Below are 17,915 nucleotides of genomic sequence, written 5' to 3'. Positions count from 1 at the left end.
GTTCGTTGAGGTAATTAGTCGAGATGACTTTGCATAGATAACAGCGAGTAGCAGCAGTGTAAAAACAAAGGTAGGGAGGGTCAATGTAAATCGTCTGGGTGGCCATTTTATGAATTGTTCAGCAGTCTTATGGCTTGCGGGTAGTAGCTGTTATAAGGAGCCTTTTGGATCTAGACTTGGTGCTCCGGTACCACTTGCCGTGCGTTTGCAGAGAGAACAGTCTATGACTTGGGTGACTGGAGTCTTTGACAATTTTTTGGGCTTTCCTCTGACACAGCCTATTATGTTGGTCCTGGATGGCAGGAAGCTTGGCCCCAGTGATGTACTGGGCCATACGCATTACCCTTTGTGGCGCCTTACGGTCGGATGCTGAGCAGTTGCTATACCAGGAGGTGATGCAACTGGTCAGGATGCTCTTGATTGTGCAGCTGTCGAACTTCTGAGGACCCATACCAAGTCTTTTCAGTCTCCTAAGGGGGAATAGGCATTGTCGTGCCCTCTTCACGACTTTCTTGGTGTGTTTGGACCATGATAGTTTGTTGCTGATGTGGACACCAAGGAACTTGAAGCTCTCAACCTGCTCCACTACAACCCAGTCGATGAGAATGGGGTTCTGTTTGGCTCGCTTTTTCCCATAGTCCACGATCAGCTCTTTGTCTTGCTCACATTGAGGGAGAGGTTGTTGACCTGGCACCACACTGCCATGTCTCTGACCTCCTCGCTATAGGCTGTCTCATCGTTGTCGGTGATCAGGCCTAACACTGTTGTGTCGTCAGCAAACTGAATAATTGTGTTGGAGTCGTACTTGACCATGCAGTCATGAGTGAACAGGGAGTACAGGAGAGGACTGAGCATGCACCCCTGATGGGCCCCGGTGTTAAGGATCAGTGTGGCAGATGTGTTGTTGCCTACCCTTAACACCTGGGCGTGGCCCGTCAGGTCGTCCAGGATACAGTTGCAGAGGGAGGTGTTTAGTCCCAGGGTCCCAGAGTGATGTGCTTTGTGGGCACTATTGTGTTGAATGCTGAGCTGTAGTCAATTAACAGCATTCTCACATAGGTGTTCCTTTTGTCCAGGTGGGAAAGGGCAGTGTGGAGTGGGATTGAGATTACGTCACCTGTGGATCTGTTGGGGCAGTATGCGAATTGGAGTGGGTCTAGGGTTTCCGGGATGATGGTGTTGATGTGGGCCATGACCAGCCTTTCAAAACACTTCATAGCTACTGACGTGAGTGCTTACGGTAGTCATTTAGGCAGGTTACCTTCGGATTCACCACAGAGACTATGGTGGTCTGCTTAAAATATGTGGGTATTACAGACTTGGTCAGGGAGAGATTGAAAATGTCAGTGAAGACACTTGCCAGATGGTCCACGCGTGCTCTGAGTACATGCCCTGGTAATCTGTCTGGCTTTGCCTGTTTGATGGTTCGTCTGAGGGAATAGCGGGACTTCTTATAGAGCATCCGGATTAGTGTCACGCTCCTTGAAAACAGCAGGATCTAGCCTTTATTTCGGTGCAGATGTTGCCTGTAATCCATTGCTTCTGGTTGAGATATGTACGTACGGTCACTGTAAGGATGAAGTCGCCAATGCACTTATTGATGAAGCCGGTGACTGAGGTGGTGTACTCCTCCTGGAGAGTAGCATCCGCGTCATCTTACCACTTCCGTATTGAGTGTGTCACTGGTGCTTCCTGCTTTTAGTTTTTGCTTGTAAGCAGGAATCAGGAGGATAGAGTTATGGTCAGATTTGACAAATGGATGGTGAGGGAGAGCTTTGTAAGTGTCTCTGTGTGTGGAGTAAAGGTGGTCTTGAATTTTTTTCCCTCTGGTTGCACATGTGACATGCTGGTAGAAATGAGGTAAAACAGATTTGTTTGTCTCTATTTAAGTCCCCGGCCACTAGGCGCCGCTTCTGGGTGAGCATTTTCTTGTTTGCTTCTGGCTTTATACAGCTTGTTGAGTGGGGTCTTAGTGCCAGCATCGGTCTGTGGTGGTAAATGGGCGGCTATGAATAATATAGATATTGTGTTCTACAGCTTACAGCCAAGCAATACCTCGATACTTCTTTAATATTATACATTGTGCACCAGCAGTTATTGACAAATACACACACACCCCGCCCTTCGTCTTACCAGACGTAGCTGCTCTGTCCTGCCGATACACGGAAAACCCAGCCAGCTCTATATTATCCACATCGTCGTTCAGCCACGACTCGGTGACACACAAAATATTAGTTTTTAATGTCCCGTTGGTAGGATTGTCTCGACCGTAGATCTTTGAGTTTGTTTTCCAGTGATTGCACCTTAGCCAATAGAACCGATGGTAGTGGTGATTTACTCACTCGCCTACAGATCCTAACAAGGTGTCCCGACCTTCTCCCTCTGTATCTCCACCTTTTCTTCACGCGGACTGTTCTCCGGAAAGCAGTATATCCTTCCTGTCCCACTCATTAAAGAAAAAATCTTTGTCCAGTTCGAGGTGAGTAATCGCTGTTCTGATGTCCAGAAGCTCTTTTCGGTCTTAAGAGACAGTAGCAGCAACTTAATGTATAAAATAAGTTACAAACAATGTGAGGGGTAACAAAGAAAATAGCACAGTTGGTTAGGAGCCCGTAAAACGGCAGCCACCCCTCCGGCGCCATTATTATTATTATTATTATTACATAGTTCACTATGTAGGGAATATTTTAGAACAGACACCATGTCAGCACCTTTGAGAATTCCCTACTGTCCACATATACAGCGAGTTCCCAAATTATTGGCACCCTTGATAAAGGTGAGCAAAAAAAAAAAGGTTGCCAATAATTTGGGATCTGACTGTATCTACAAATGCATTGTTTTATACAATATTTTTACATTTGATCAGTTTCCTGACCAAGATGCCCAATATTGAATCATGTTGCTAGGATGCCAAAGTCAATTCTATATGTAATTATATGGTCCAAACTCTCTCTAAATCTGTCTCTGCTGCAGGTCAGAACATGGATATCTATGTGTCGGTGGCGTGTCATCCGGGCCACTTCGTAGTGCAACCTTGGAGAGATATGTACAAGCTGGTGGTTCTGATGGAAGAGATGATCCTGTACTATAATAAAACAGAGGAGAAGCCTCTCAAAGGGGAGAAGAACCAGATATATGCTGCCAAAGTAGAGAACAAGTAAGTATGTTGGTAGTGGATGGGAGCAGGGGGGGGGGGTTAATGTGTCTTGGGAGTGTGTTGGGCCACTGTAGCCCGAGAGTGTGTTGGGGCACTGTAGCCCGAGAGTGTGTTGGGGCACTGTAGCCCAGGAGTGTGTTGGGCCACTGTAGTCCAGGAGTGTGTTGGGGCACTGTAGCCCGAGAGTGTGTTGGGGCACTGTAGCCCAGGAGTGTGTTGGGGCACTGTAGCCCGAGAGTGTGTTGGGGCACTGTAGCCCGAGAGTATGTTGGGGCACTGTAGCCTGGGAGTGTGTTGGGGCACTGTAGCCCGAGAGTGTGTTGGGGCACTGTAGCCCGGGAGTGTGTTGGGGCACTGTAGCCCAGGAGTGTGTTGGGGCACTGTAGCCTAGTGTGTATGAGGGATTTGGGGAGGTCTTCTAGTAAGATAGTCTGACTGCATTCATTAACAGTGTACTAAATTGGGCACCCAGGCTAAGGATGAACTTGAATTAACAAACCTCTTGATTGAATTAACTTGCTTAATTGACCTCTCTGTGCCCTCCCAGTTGGCACCGTGTGCTGGTGAAGGGGGTGTTGACCAACGGTCTGGTGTCTGTCTATGAACTGGACTATGGTAAATATGAGCTGGTCAGCGGCACACAGCTCCGTCCCCTCATACAGGAGTTCCGACTGCTACCATTTCAGGGCATCACCGCACAACTCGCAGGTAACTAAGGAGAGTTGCCCCAGGCAACCATATAGCGTAGACTTCGGAATGCACCCAGACTGCAAAAGAATCAGAAACAAGTGGTTCTTCTGATCTGCACATTTTGGAAAAAGAGTTATGTCCCTTATATGGCTGTGTTGTTGTGAACAAATACCTCTGGAATGTGTCACATGGTCCTTGAGCTTGTTAATGTCTAGACAAGTCCATTAATTATGAACATACAGATGGTTTGAGTAGGGAGTCCTCTGGTGGCCAGGATAGCAAATGAGAAACTGAGAAATGACTTCAGTGTTAGTCATGAGTTTAGAGCAGGGGTGACACATACGGGCCAGATCCGGCCCACGAGGGGGAACTGTTTTGTTGTTTTTGGTGGAAGGGGGAACTAATTTAAATGGATTAAAACCACATTTAAGCTGTGTAGAAAGGATAATGGACTTACATTTAAAGCATTTTTCTACCTCTCTAATTATGACTGAAATGAAACCTAGACTGTCAGGGAACATAGAAAATACCTCTCTAATTATCACTGAAATTAAACCTAGACTGTCAGGGAACATAGAAAATACCTCTCTAATTATGACTGAAATGAAACCTAGACTGTCAGGGAACATAGAAAATACCTCTCTAATTATGACTGAAATGAAACCTAGACTGTCAGGGAACATAGAAAATACCTCTCTAATTATGACTGAAATGAAACCTAGACTGTCAGGGAACATAGAAAATACCTCTCTAATTATGACTGAAATGAAACCTAGACTGTCAGGGAACATAGAAAATACCTCTCTAATTATCACTGAAATGAAACCTAGACTGTCAGGGAACATAGAAAATACCTCTCTAATTATCACTGAAATGAAACCTAGACTGTCAGGGAACATAGAAAATCCCTCGCTAATTATGACTGAAATGAAACCTAGACTGTCAGGGAACATAGAAAATACCTCTCTAATTATGACTGAAATGAAATCTAGACTGTCAGGGAACATAGAAAATACCTCTCTAATTATCACTGAAATGAAACCTAGACTGTCAGGGAACATAGAAAATACCTCTCTAATTATCACTGAAATGAAACCTAGACTGTCAGGGAACATAGAAAATACCTCGCTAATTATGACTGAAATGAAACCTAGACTGTCAGGGAACATAGAAAATACCTCTCTAATTATGACTGAAATGAAACCTAGACTGTCAGGGAACATAGAAAATACCTCTCTAATTATCACTGAAATTAAACCTAGACTGTCAGGGAACATAGAAAATACCTCTCTAATTATCACTGAAATGAAACCTAGACTGTCAGGGAACATAGAAAATACCTCTCTAATTATCACTGAAATGAAACCTAGACTGTCAGGGAACATAGAAAATCCCTCGCTAATTATGACTGAAATGAAACCTAGACTGTCAGGGAACATAGAAAATACCTCTCTAATTATGACTGAAATGAAACCTAGACTGTCAGGGAACATAGAAAATACCTCTCTAATTATCACTGAAATGAAACCTAGACTGTCAGGGAACATAGAAAATACCTCTCTAATTATCACTGAAATGAAACCTAGACTGTCAGGGAACATAGAAAATCCCTCGCTAATTATGACTGAAATGAAACCTAGACTGTCAGGGAACATAGAAAATACCTCTCTAATTATGACTGAAATGAAACCTAGACTGTCAGGGAACATAGAAAATACCTCTCTAATTATGACTGAAATGAAACCTAGACTGTCAGGGAACATAGAAAATACCCAGAATGATTAATAGAGGACTATCTGTTTTGCTAATTATGACCACCAGGAAATGTTCAGTGTGGCCCTCCGGACCTTGTTGAAGATCGAATTCGGCCCCTGGGACAAAATTAGTTTGACACCTCTGGTGTGATATAAATGATATAAATGTTTTTATTTACTTTTTTTTCCCATTTCATGAAATTACAATTTTTATTTGCCTATTTCTCATACGTAATTCAGAGGATAGCTTTTTTCATATGAAGCTTGTTGATTGGCTAACATTTCTTCTCCGCCAATAGGAGTGAAGCTGAGGCAGTGGTCAGAGGAGGCTTCCATCTTGTTCCGGAACCATGTGGAGAAGAAGCCGCTGGTGGCCCAGCTGGAGGCAGTACAGGATGCGCATCACCCCTGGGACAGGAAGTTGACCGTCTTCCTGGTTGACACCTCGCAGGAGGAGAGGGACATCTGGGTTCACGACATCATGGCTGAGTTCGCTGACGAACTCACCAAAGAAGTGTAGTTAGATCAACCCTGTGCACAACACTGCATCTAGAGTGCTGGTTATGGCAGGAACAACTAGATAGGTCTATTCGAAACAAATGTAAAAAAATATATATAATAAAGTATAAACATTTGTTTTGGATATCTAAGTGTAGTTGGATGCTGGACTTTTCTACGGATGTTGCTATGAGAAACCAGAACTGTTGCCGTTACAATGGGAGACAGTTGGAAGGAGAGGAGACTTGGACTTGTTGTGCTTGAGAGTGGGGGGGGGGGGGCACAGTGAAACACACTCGCTCACAGTATGGGATGGCATTCTGATCAAAAGCTCAATAATATCACCATCGTGCCGACTTCCCTAAAAGCTTTGCCACACAAAGGAGTTGTCATAGTCTGTTGAATGCCGTGATATGGGATGGGTTTCCTGACGCCTTCGCTCATATTGTACTTTTGTTTTCTTGACTCAATAAATATGTATGTGATACATAAGCTGCATTAACAATCAACGCACAAGAAGTATTTACAGTGCATTCAAACTATTCAGACACCTTGACTTTTTCCACATTTTGTTACATTACAACCTTATTCTAAAATGTATTACATTTATATATTTTTCTCAGCCATTTTCACACAATACCCGAGAATGACAAAGCGAAAACAGCTTTTTATAAATGTTTGCTAATTTATTAAAAATAAAAAAACGAAATGCCTTATTTCCATCTCTGCAGCACTCAACCAATCAGGCCTTTATGGTAGGGTGGCCAGACGGAAGGCACTCCTCAGTAAAAGGCACATGACAGCCCACTTGGAGTTTGCCAAAAGGCACCTAAAGGACTCTCACATTATGAGAAACAAGATTCCCTGGTCTGATGAAACCAAGGTTGAACTCTTTTTGGCCTGAATGGCAAGCATCACGTCTGGAGAAAAACTGGCACCATCCCTACGGTGAAGTGTGGCAGCATCATGCTGTGGGGATGTTTTTCAGCAGCAGGCACTGAGAATCTAGTCAGGGTTGAGGGAAAGATGAACGGAGCAAAGTACAGAGAGATCCTTGATGACAATGACCCTAAGCACACAACCAAGACAAAGCAGGAGTGGCTTTGGGACAAGTCTCTGAATGTCCTTGAGTGGCCCAGCCAGAGCCCGGACTTAAACCCGATCAAACATCTCTGGAGAGATCTGAAAATAGCTGTGCAGCGATGCTCCCCATCCAACCTGACCGAGCTTGAGAGGAATGGGAAAAACTCCCCATACAGTTGTGTCAAGCTTGTAGCGTCATACCCAAGGAGACTTGAGGCTGTAATCACTGCTGACGGTGCTTCAACAAAGTACTGAGTAAAGGGTCTGAATACTGATGTAAATGTGATATTTCAGTTTTGTATTTTTTATAAATGTGCAAACATTTCTAAACCTGTTTTTGCTTTACACATTATAATATATAATGACAGACTGATAAGGGGGAAAAACTAAGGCTGTAGCGTAACAAAATGTGTAAAAAGTCAAGGTGTCTGATTACTTTCCGAATGCACTGTAACTCAACTTATCAAAGACTGTTGTTAATTAAGACAGTTCCAGTATGAAGGCCTTTACCGAGACCTGTACACTTCAGTCTGACGTCATGAGGGTTTACAAAACATACTTAAAGGGATAGTTCAGCCAATCTTTTGGTCCATAGACTGCTTTGAAGGTAAAATCGCTGAACTGTCTCTCTAAAAATATATTGCCTCTAGTCAGTTGATGATGCAAAGAAGCCATTGTTATTTCTATTTCCCGCTCATGTGACTTAGATCGGTTGGGGAAAAAATAAAAGTGCGATTTCATTTATTTATTTTTCAAGTGTTGAATTTGTGCCAGACGACAAGACTTTCTGCAGATATCCTTAGGGGCCAAGGTTTTTTTCTGGCCATGTGAACTGAGAAAAACTCTAGTTTGTTACAATATTAGGCTAGTACTGCACGATATGTTGGAAATATTGCTGAATTGTTGAATTACCGTTGGGAGTGATGGTTTGGCTGGAGTTTAGCTGAGAACAGAATATCTACTTGGCGTTAAGGGGTCATTCAGCCATTTTTACATATTTAGATATTTTCTTCCTAACTTTGAAATCAGTCTACAGACAAGGAATGACTAATCCACACTTTGGTTTTGTTAAAATACACAGCTTTTCATGGGGAGGAGACAAAAATATGTCAAATCGCTGAACTATTCCTTTAAGGGTATTGGTTTAATTTTCGTTGACATTTAGACTTGAGGTTGACTGCATACAATATGTAAAACGTTTTAGAAATAATGTTAAATGGTCAACGTTGCCAAGTTGTTTGCAGAAGTTAAGTTCATACCGAGACAGAAAGAAAACGTAACTTTTTTTGTCTGTAGTTGTCACTCATAATGAAATTCAAATTCTTTATTAAAATAGCAATATGGTAACTTATCTACATGTCATATCACATCAGTGTCAATAAATAGATAAATAACCCAAATACATTAAAGTTCCTACTCTTTCCCAATGTGCACACCTTCATGTCTTTTCTCAGGGACTGGGTATAGAGGAGAGAACAGGAGAGGTTGGGAGGAACACAGGATGGGGAGCAGGAGAGGTTGGGAGGAACAGAGGATGGGGAGCAGGAGAGGTTGGGAGGAACAGAGGATGGGGAGCAGGAGAGGTTGGGAGGAACAGAGGATGGGGAACAGGAGAGGTTGGGAGGAACAGAGGATGGGGAACAGGAGAGGTTGGGAGGAACAGAGGATGGGGAGCAGGAGAGGTTGGGAGGAACAGAGGATGGGGAACAGGAGAGGTTGGGAGGAACAGAGGATGGGGAACAGGAGAGGTTGGGAGGAACAGAGGATGGGGAACAGGAGGGGTTGGGAGGAACAGAGGATGGGGAGCAGGAGAGGTTGGGAGGAACAGAGGATGGGGAGCAGGGGAGGTTGGGAGGAACAGAGGATGGGGAACAGGAGAGGTTGGGAGGAACAGAGGATGGGGAGCAGGGAAGGTTGGGAGGAACAGAGGATGGGGAACAGGAGAGGTTGGGAGGAACAGAGGATGGGGAACAGGAGAGGTTGGGAGGAACAGAGGATGGGGAACAGGAGAGGTTGGGAGGAAGAGAGGATGGGGCAGGAGAGGTTGGGAGGAACAGAGGATGGGGAGCAGGAGAGGTTGGGAGGAACAGAGGATGGGGAACAGGAGAGGTTGGGAGGAACAGAGGATGGGGGGCAAGAGAGGTTGGGAGGAACAGAGGATGGGGAGCAGGAGAGGTTGGGAGGAAGAGAGGATGGGGGCAGGAGAGGTTGGGAGGAAGAGAGGATGGGGCAGGAGAGGTTGGGAGGAACAGAGGATGGGGAGCAGGAGAGGTTGGGAGGAACAGAGGATGGGGGCAGGAGAGGTTGGGAGGAACAGAGGATGGGGAGCAGGAGTGGTGAGAAGAGAAGAGAGGATGGGGAGGAGTACATCTCATTCTTAGATCTGATATACACATTACATCATTAGGCATGGATATGATCTTGTATTATTTTAAAAGGCCAATCGATCATTAGAAAACCCTTTTGCAATTATGTTGGCACAGCTGAAAACTGCTGTTCTGGTTAAAGAAGCAATACAATTGGCCTTCTTTAAACTAGTTGAGTATCTGGAGCATCAGCATTTGTGGGTTTGATTACAGGATCAAAATGGCCAGAAACAAATAACTTTATTTTGAAACTCGTCAGTCTATTCTTGTTCTGAGAAATGAAGGCTATTTCATGTGAGAAATTGCCATGAAACTGAATATCTTGTACAATGCTGTGTACTAATCCCTTCCCAGAACAGCGCAAACTGACTCTAACCAGAATAGAAAGAGTGGGAGGCCACGGTGCACAACTGAGCATGAGGACAAGTACATTAGTGTCTAGGTTGAGAAACAGACACCTCAAGTCCTCAACTAGCAGATTCATTAAATAGTACCCGTAAAACACCAGTCTCAGTTCCTCAGTCCAGTGTCTGTGTTCTTTTGCCCATCTTAATCTTTTCTTTTTATTGGCCAGTCTGGATATGTCTTTTTCTTTGCAACTCTGCCTAGAAGGCTAGCATCCCGGAGTCACCTCTTCACTGTTGACGTTGAGACTGGTGTTTTGTGGGTACTATTTAATGAAGCTGCCAGTTGAGGACTTGGGAGGGATCTGTTTCTCAAACTAGACACTCTAATGTACTTGTCCTCTTGCTCAGTTGTGCACCGGGGCCTCCCACTCCTCTTTCTATTCTGGTTAGAGTCAGTTTGTGCTGTTCTGTGAAGGTAGTAGTCCACAGCGTTGTACGAGATCTTCAGTTTCTTGGAAATTTCTCGCATGTAATGGCATTCATTTCTCAGAACAAGAATAGACTGACGAGTTTCAGATGAAAGTTATTGTTTCTGGCGATTCTGTGCCTGTAATTGAATCCACAAATGCTGATGCTCCAGATACTCAACTAGTCTAAAGAAGGCCAATTGTATTGCTTCTTTAATCAGAACAACAGTTTTCAGCTGTGCTAACATAATTACAAAAGGTTTTTCTAATGATCAATTAGCCTTTTAAAATGACAAACTTGGATTAGCTAACACAATGTGCCATTGGGACACAGGAGTGATGGTTGCGGACAGTGGGCCTTTGTATGCCTATGTAGATATTCCATTAAAAATCTGCCGTTTCCAACTACAATAGTCATTTACAACATCAACAATGTCTACACTCTATTTCTGATCAATTTCATGTTATTTTAATGGACAAAAAAATGCTTTTCTTTCAAAAACAAGTACATTTCTAAGTGACCCCAAACGTTTAAATGGTAGTACATGTGTAGTAGTACACACAGATGCACACATGCAATGTTATCTCGTCTTAGTCTAACAAGATTCATTAAAACGATATAGCGTCCTCTCAGGTCTTCCAGCGCTTATCGAATGGACAGAATCATGACGAACTCTGGGAGGCAAGAGAGGGGAAATTAGAAAGGCCACAACATGTTTGGCCACCACTGAGAATGTTGTGTGTGTGTACCAGTCAAAGGTTTGGACACACCTACTCATTCAAGGAATTTTCTTTATTTTTACTATTTTATACATTCTGGAATAATAGTGAAGACATCAATACTAGGAAATAACACACATCGAATCATGTAGTAACCCAAAAAAAGTATTAAACAAATCAACATATATTTGAGATTAGTAGCCACCCTTCACCTTGATCACAGCTTTGCACACACTTGGCATTCTCTCAACCAGCTTCATGGGGTTGTCACCTGGAATGTACTTCAATTAACAGGTGTGCCTTCTTAAAAGTTAATTTGTGGAATTTCTTTCCTTCTTAATGTGTTTGAGCCAATCAGCTGTGTTGTGACAAGGTAGGGGGTGGTATACAGAAGATAGCCCTGTTTGGTAAAAGTCCATATTATGGCAAGAACAGCTCAAATAAGCAAAGAGAAATGACTGACCTTCATGTCTCCATCATTACTTTAAGACATGAAGGTCAGGCAATCCAGACAATTTCTTCAAGTGCAGTCGTAAAAACCATCAAGCTCTATGATGAAACTGGCTCTCATGAGGAACACCACAGGAAAGGAAGACCCAGACTTACCTCTGCTGCAAAGGATAAGTTCATTAGAGTTACCAGCCTCAGAAATTGCAGCCCAAATAAATGCTTCACAGAGTTCAAGTAACAGACACATTTCAACAACAACTGTTCAGAGGAGACTGTGTGAATCAGATATTCATAGTCGAATGGGGGTGCTTTGCTGGTGACCCTGTCTGTGATGTATTTACATTTCAAGGCACACTTAACCAACATGGCTACCGCAGCATTCTGCAGCTATATCCCATCCGGTTTGCGCTTTGTGAGACTATCATTTATTTTTCAACAGGACCATGACGCAACACACCTCCATGCTGTGTAAGGGCTATTTGACCAAGAAGGAGAGTGATGGAGTGCTGCATCAGATGACCTGGCCTCCACAATCACTTGGCCTCAACCCAAATGAGATGGTTTGGGATGAGTTGGACCGCAGAGTGAAGGAAAAGCAGCCAACGAGTGCTCAGCAGACTGTTGGAAAAGCATCCCAGGTGAAGCTGGTTGAGAGAATGCCAAGAGTGACATTCAAGGCAAAGGGTGGCTACTTTGAAGAATCTAAAATCTAAAATATATTTGGATTTATTTAACACTTTTTTGGTTACTACATGATTCCATATTTTTGATGTCTTCACTATTATTCTACAATGTAGAAAATAGTAAAAATAAAGAAAAACCCTTGAATGAGTATGTGTATCCAAACTTTTGACTGGAACTGTAAGTGATCGTACTTTTGTGTGTGTATCCTGAATGTTTTTTGAGTATTTCCTCCACCTCTGTGTGTGTGCACAATTATCTCCTCACCATCAAAGTCGACGCTTCCATCTCCATTGATGTCAATCTCCTTGAGGATATCTTCCAGCTCTCCTTTCTTCAGTTTCTCCCCCAGAAAACACTTCACCGCTTCCTTCATCTCATCCTGACTGATTTTCCCATCACAGTCTTGGTCAAACTGAGAGGAGAGGTGAGGAGGGGAGAGGGGTGAGGTGAGGAGGGGTGAGAGGAGAGGCAAGGAGGGGTGAGAGGAGGAGTGAGGAGGAATGAGGAGAAGTGAGGGGAGAGAGGTGAGGAGGGGTGAGAGGAGGAGTGAGGAGAGGTGAGGAGGAATGAGGAGAAGTGAGGGGAGAGGTGAGGAGGGGTGAGAGGAGGAGTGAGGAGGAATGAGGAGAAGTGAGGGGAGAGAGGTGAGGAGGGGTGAGAGGAGGAGTGAGGAGGAATGAGGAGAAGTGAGGGGAGAGAGGTGAGGAGGGGTGAGAGGAGGAGTGAGGAGAGGTGAGGAGGAATGAGGAGAAGTGAGGGGAGAGGTGAGGAGGGGTGAGAGGAGGAGTGAGGAGGAATGAGGAGAAGTGAGGGGAGAGGTGAGGAGGGGTGAGAGGAGGAGTGAGGAGGAATGAGGAGAAGTGAGGGGAGAGGTGAGGAGGGGTGAGAGGAGGAGTGAGGAGGAATGAGGAGAAGTGAGGGGAGAGGTGAGGAGGGGTGAGAGGACGAGTGAGGAGGAATGAGGAGAAGTGAGGGGAGAGGTGAGGAGAGGAGGGGTGAGAGGAGGAGTGAGGAGAGGTGAGGAGGAATGAGGAGAAGTGAGGGGAGAGGTGAGGAGAGGAGGGGTGAGAGGAGGAGTGAGGAGAGGTGAGGAGGAATGAGGAGAAGTGAGGGGAGAGGTGAGGAGAGGAGGGGTGAGAGGAGGAGTGAGGAGAGGTGAGGAGGAATGAGGAGAAGTGAGGGGAGAGGTGAGGAGGGGTGAGAGGAGGAGTGAGGAGGAATGAGGAGAAGTGAGGAGAGGATGTTGAGGATGAGAGGATGGGGGTGAGTAAGTAAACAGGTGAGTTAATATTGGTTGAGGGATGAATCTGAATTTGAGAAAGAGTAGGTCAGCTCAATCATGCAAGGATGTAAACGCTGGAGGATGAACGTTTGAGTTATAATGCCTGTGTTTTTATTTGTAGTTTCCTTTGGTTCCAATCTCAATCTCTTACCTGAGAGAAGGCTGATCTGAGCTCCTTCAGCCCCAGCATGTCAACAGTCTCCCCCATTATCCTGGGACCCATTAGCTCACAGAAGTCATCAAAGTCCATCAGACCACCCACTGCAGAGAAACATACCAATCAACAATCAGGACACAGATAGGGACTGGACCAACACACCAATCAACAGTCATGTCAGTCATGTCAGTACATTGACATGAGTCTGTATCTGTTCTCCTCTCTGTCTTTCTCCATCTCTCTTTCTCCCTCTTCAGCAGTCATATCACACAATCCTCATTTTGATCTCCAGCAGAACTATAACGGGTCTGTAACAGGTCTATAACAGGTTATAAAAGGTCTATAACAGGCTATAACAGGTCTGTAACAGATCTATAACAGGTTATAACAGGTCTGTTACAGGTTATAACAGGTCTGTAACAGATTTATAACAGGTCTGTAACAGATTTATAACAGGTCTATAACAGATTTATAACAGGTCTATAACAGATTTATAACAGGTCTGTAACAGGTTAAAACAGGTCTGTAACAGGTTAAAACAGGCCTGTAACAGGTCTGTAACAGGTCTGTAACGGGTCTATAACAGGTCTGTAACATGTTATAACAGTACTGTAACAAGTCTATAACAGGTTTGTAACAGGTCTATAACTGGTTAAAACAGGTCTATAACAGGTCTGTAACGGGTCTGTAATGGGTCTATAACAGGTTACAACAGATCTGTAATGGGTCTGTAACAGGTTATAACAGATCTGTAACAGATCTGTAACAGGTCTGTAACAGGTTATACCAGGTCTATAACAGGTTATAGCAGGTCTGTAACAGGTTACAACAGATCTGTAACAGGTTATAACAGGTTATAGCAGGTCTGTAACAGGTTATAACAGATCTGTAACAGGTCTGTAACAGGTTATAGCAGGTCTGTAACAGGTTATAACAGATCTGTAACAGGTCTGTAACAGGTTATAGCAGGTCTGTAACAGGTTACAACAGATCTGTAACAGGTTATAACAGATCTGTAACAGGTTATAACAGATCTGTAACAGGTCTGTAACGGGTCTGTAATGGGTCTGTAATGGGTCTATAACAGGTTACAACATATCTGTAATGGGTCTGTAACAGGTTATAACAGATCTAAAACAGCTATATAACAGTTATAAGACACTCACTCCTCATCTTAATCTGTTGTACTATTTCCAGAAGCTCCATCTCAGTGGGCATATAGCCCATGGTCCTCATGCACTCTGCCACGTCCTTGTAGTTCAGGTAGCCGTCGCAGTCGTAGTCAAACTCCTTGAAGGCAAAGTCCAGCTCTGCTCCAAACGTCAAATGTTAGAGGTCAGAAGGTGATGATGACACCATGGAAGTCGAATTACTAGAAAGAACATTCCCATTTAAGTCAACATTCTGTGATGGCTGGGCTGACGGCCATATTGATTCTACCCCTGACAGTACTGTCAAAGTTCTGTGGTCTGAGGGGCATTCTAGTCATGCTATTTCTATGGATGACTCAAAGCTTCCCCCCTTTTACAAATAATATCTGGCTTAATCCTAACTTGAGTAATACGAGCTCAATGTATTGAGTGGTGCTAATGGTCAACGTACTTGAAATAAAGAGTTCTACTGTATATGCAACATCACTGTGCTAAGAAGACTCACCATCCAACTCAGCTTGAGCCAACTCTCTCTCCTAAAGGAAGACAGCAGGGGAGAGGTGTTTTAGAGAGGGAGAAACAACACTGTCTGACAATACTTCAACCAGGCTTACATTTTGTGTAATATTATAGCGCATGACTTGCAGAAGATCCCCATGTACTACAATGTGGATAAGGGCAACCTTGAAGACGTTGGGACAAAAACAGATGCTTATGGCTGGAAGTTTAGGACAGGAAATTTTAGATTTAGACTGTTGTGTAAGAGGAGATCATTCTGGTACTGTAGTGAGGTAAATTAGTGAGGGATTGGGGACAGGTACAGTTAAGGACGTTTCCTTCTCATGGTGGATTAAATCATTAAGAGTTCCATCCTGTTTCTCTGGGAAAACATTCAACCTCGTTCACACGTGTGTGACGTGTTGTGTTGATACGCACAGCCTACATGCTCACACTGCATGCTCAATACGATCTAGTTTTAAGTTCTGATTTGAATTCTTCTTATCTTAATCGATGTCCCCGGGTTAAGTTTCACAATGTCAAGAAACATTTCAAAGTAGGACAACAGCAATTGTTCAGAAAACATAAAACATAAAACATGCACACATCAATTGGTCTAAACATTATTAAAATAACCGTATAACTTTCCCCTTTTGTTCGATGCTCTTCCAGCATCTTCTAGCCTTAATCCTAATGAGTGGTGAGAGGATAACTACTCTGTGTGTGTAACTTAAAGGATCATTACTACCCCCACACACACACACACACACACACACACAGTCATACACACAGGAAGGCACGGATGTAGCATGCTGGCAGATAAGCAGGCACGCACTCACATACATCGGCATGCAAAGATCAGAAGCTCAGCTAAAATAGCAGCTTCCCTGACTTTTCACTCCCCACCAAACACCAGCCTGCTGTTAGCCTAGCATGTCGCTCACTAAGTGGTGTGGGGTTATAGGTCAAGATTATGGGTTAGGGGTCAAAGGGTAAAGTAGCTGTGTGTATACCGCTCCAAACACGCTGCAGAGCAGGGTGGTGTGTATCTTCTCCATGTCCTGTCTCTTCTGCTCTTTCTTAGACACCTTCTTGGGAGCCGACTCCGAACCCGAGGCTGAGGACTTCTGGGAGGATTTACCACCTTTGCTAGGAGCCAAGAGAACACAGGGGTTCATATTAGAGACATTGACAAGCGCTATCTTACCGGCTCAGTGGCCTTGTGGTTAGAGTGTCCAACCCTGAGATTGGAAGGTTGGGAGTAACACTAAAAGACTGTAAAAATGGGAGACAATGCGTCTCTGCTTGGCACTCAGCATTAAGCGGATAGATTGGGGGTAATGCTCTGCGATAGACTAGCGTCATGTCCACTCCAGGTGGTGTACTTGTTCATCAAGCTGCCTCACGTTACAGAAACAGGAGATGGCCGTTCTGTGAGCCATTCTTGCTCACACATGCCAATGCTGGTGCAAGGATACTTACTTACCATCTTACCACCTTGACTTAACATAATCACAATGGGGTGAATGCATAGAAATAAGGTCATCACTCAATGGCCCCGCGTACACATTCAAGTTTTACAGCTGAAGTGAAACGCATTTGGTACAAGAGTTGTGATAAAAACAGAGATATTTTCTGCAACAACAAAACAAAACAAAAAACGATCCAGGTATCGTGGTGAAGACACCACTTGAAATGATTTTGGGCCAAAAACATCAGGTGTATCACAACCACTTTGTCAGCCGCAGGCAACATATCAGTGTGGTTCCAATGTCTCTCAATAACTTTATTGTTGCCCAACATTCCCACTGTCGTTCCCTGCTGTGAATTCTCCTGTCTCAGATGTACTTACCTGTCTGTAGAGGCTGCAGACGTTGCCGAGGTTACAGAGGCTGCAGACGTTGCCGAGGTTACAGAGGCTGCAGACGTGGTGGATGGGGTCTTAGACATACTGGAGAAAAATGTGGAAAGTTACTCAGTTGTCACACACTCACAAAAAAAACATGAATTCTATTCAAGTCTAGCCAATCACACTGAGGGAAAAGAGGTGTCACCTACTTTAAGGATACACAGTCAACGAGTAGGTCATCAACCAATCTCACCTTCTATTTTGTGCAAAGAGTTCAAACTGATAATTGATCTGCGTTGTCCTTACCTTCAGCTGTCCGGTACAAAACCAAAAACTAAAGAAAGAAATAGGAGATGCAGTCTTTCTCCTTCAGTAATGTGAATGACAGGATTGGGTCCTCTTGCTCTCCTCTCCTTCATCCCTCCTTCCTTCCCTCCCTCCCTCAGTCCATCCGTCAAAGAGTATTATCATGTGATTACCTGGCTAAATGTGTCTGGGTCAGATAACGAAACAACACGCGTGACAGAGTGTGATTGACTGTGGCTCTGTCATACACACACTCACGCACACATTGTCACAAGGTGTGTGTGTGTGTGCGTGTGTGAGTGTGCACGTGTGCGTGTGACGGATACAACTCATTTATTTAGTGAAGCAGTGCACATTTTCAAAGGCACAAAGATGAATGATGTTTAATTGAAATTGTATTTCAATTCATCAAATGCAGAGCAAATGAATTGATGAATAAAAAGGTAAGATAGGATT

General features: G+C 44.0%; 2 protein-coding genes across 2 annotated transcripts in view; one reads left to right on the top strand and one right to left on the bottom strand.

Annotated features, from left to right (window-relative positions):
* Positions 1–8,603, top strand: part of LOC109906326 (tudor domain-containing protein 7B) — a 37,245-nt gene extending 28,642 nt beyond the window's left edge. The window contains exons 17-19 of the mRNA XM_020503974.2: positions 2,974–3,157; positions 3,705–3,865; positions 5,901–8,603. Coding sequence (XP_020359563.1) covers positions 2,974–3,157; positions 3,705–3,865; positions 5,901–6,121 — 566 coding nt within the window. The 3' untranslated portion in view covers positions 6,122–8,603. The remainder of the gene's footprint in view (positions 1–2,973; positions 3,158–3,704; positions 3,866–5,900) is intronic.
* A 2,204-nt stretch (positions 8,604–10,807) lies between these two features.
* On the bottom strand, positions 10,808–17,584 carry LOC116353956 (calcium-binding protein 2-like). Its single transcript, XM_031791837.1, has 8 exons — positions 17,460–17,584; positions 17,157–17,255; positions 16,318–16,453; positions 15,312–15,342; positions 14,822–14,965; positions 13,650–13,759; positions 12,481–12,628; positions 10,808–11,037 (listed from the first exon to the last, which is right to left on the bottom strand). The coding sequence occupies exons 2-8, from the start codon at positions 17,252–17,254 to the stop codon at positions 11,009–11,011; spliced, it is 696 nt and encodes a 231-aa protein (XP_031647697.1). The 5' UTR covers position 17,255; positions 17,460–17,584; the 3' UTR covers positions 10,808–11,008.
* Positions 17,585–17,915: the final 331 nt, after the last annotated feature.

Source organism: Oncorhynchus kisutch, linkage group LG16 (genome assembly GCF_002021735.2).
Source record: "Oncorhynchus kisutch isolate 150728-3 linkage group LG16, Okis_V2, whole genome shotgun sequence".
In the NCBI taxonomy this organism is placed as follows: domain Eukaryota; kingdom Metazoa; phylum Chordata; class Actinopteri; order Salmoniformes; family Salmonidae; genus Oncorhynchus; species Oncorhynchus kisutch.
Note: the sequence above shows the minus strand (reverse complement) of the source record. Positions and strands in the feature narration are given on the sequence as shown.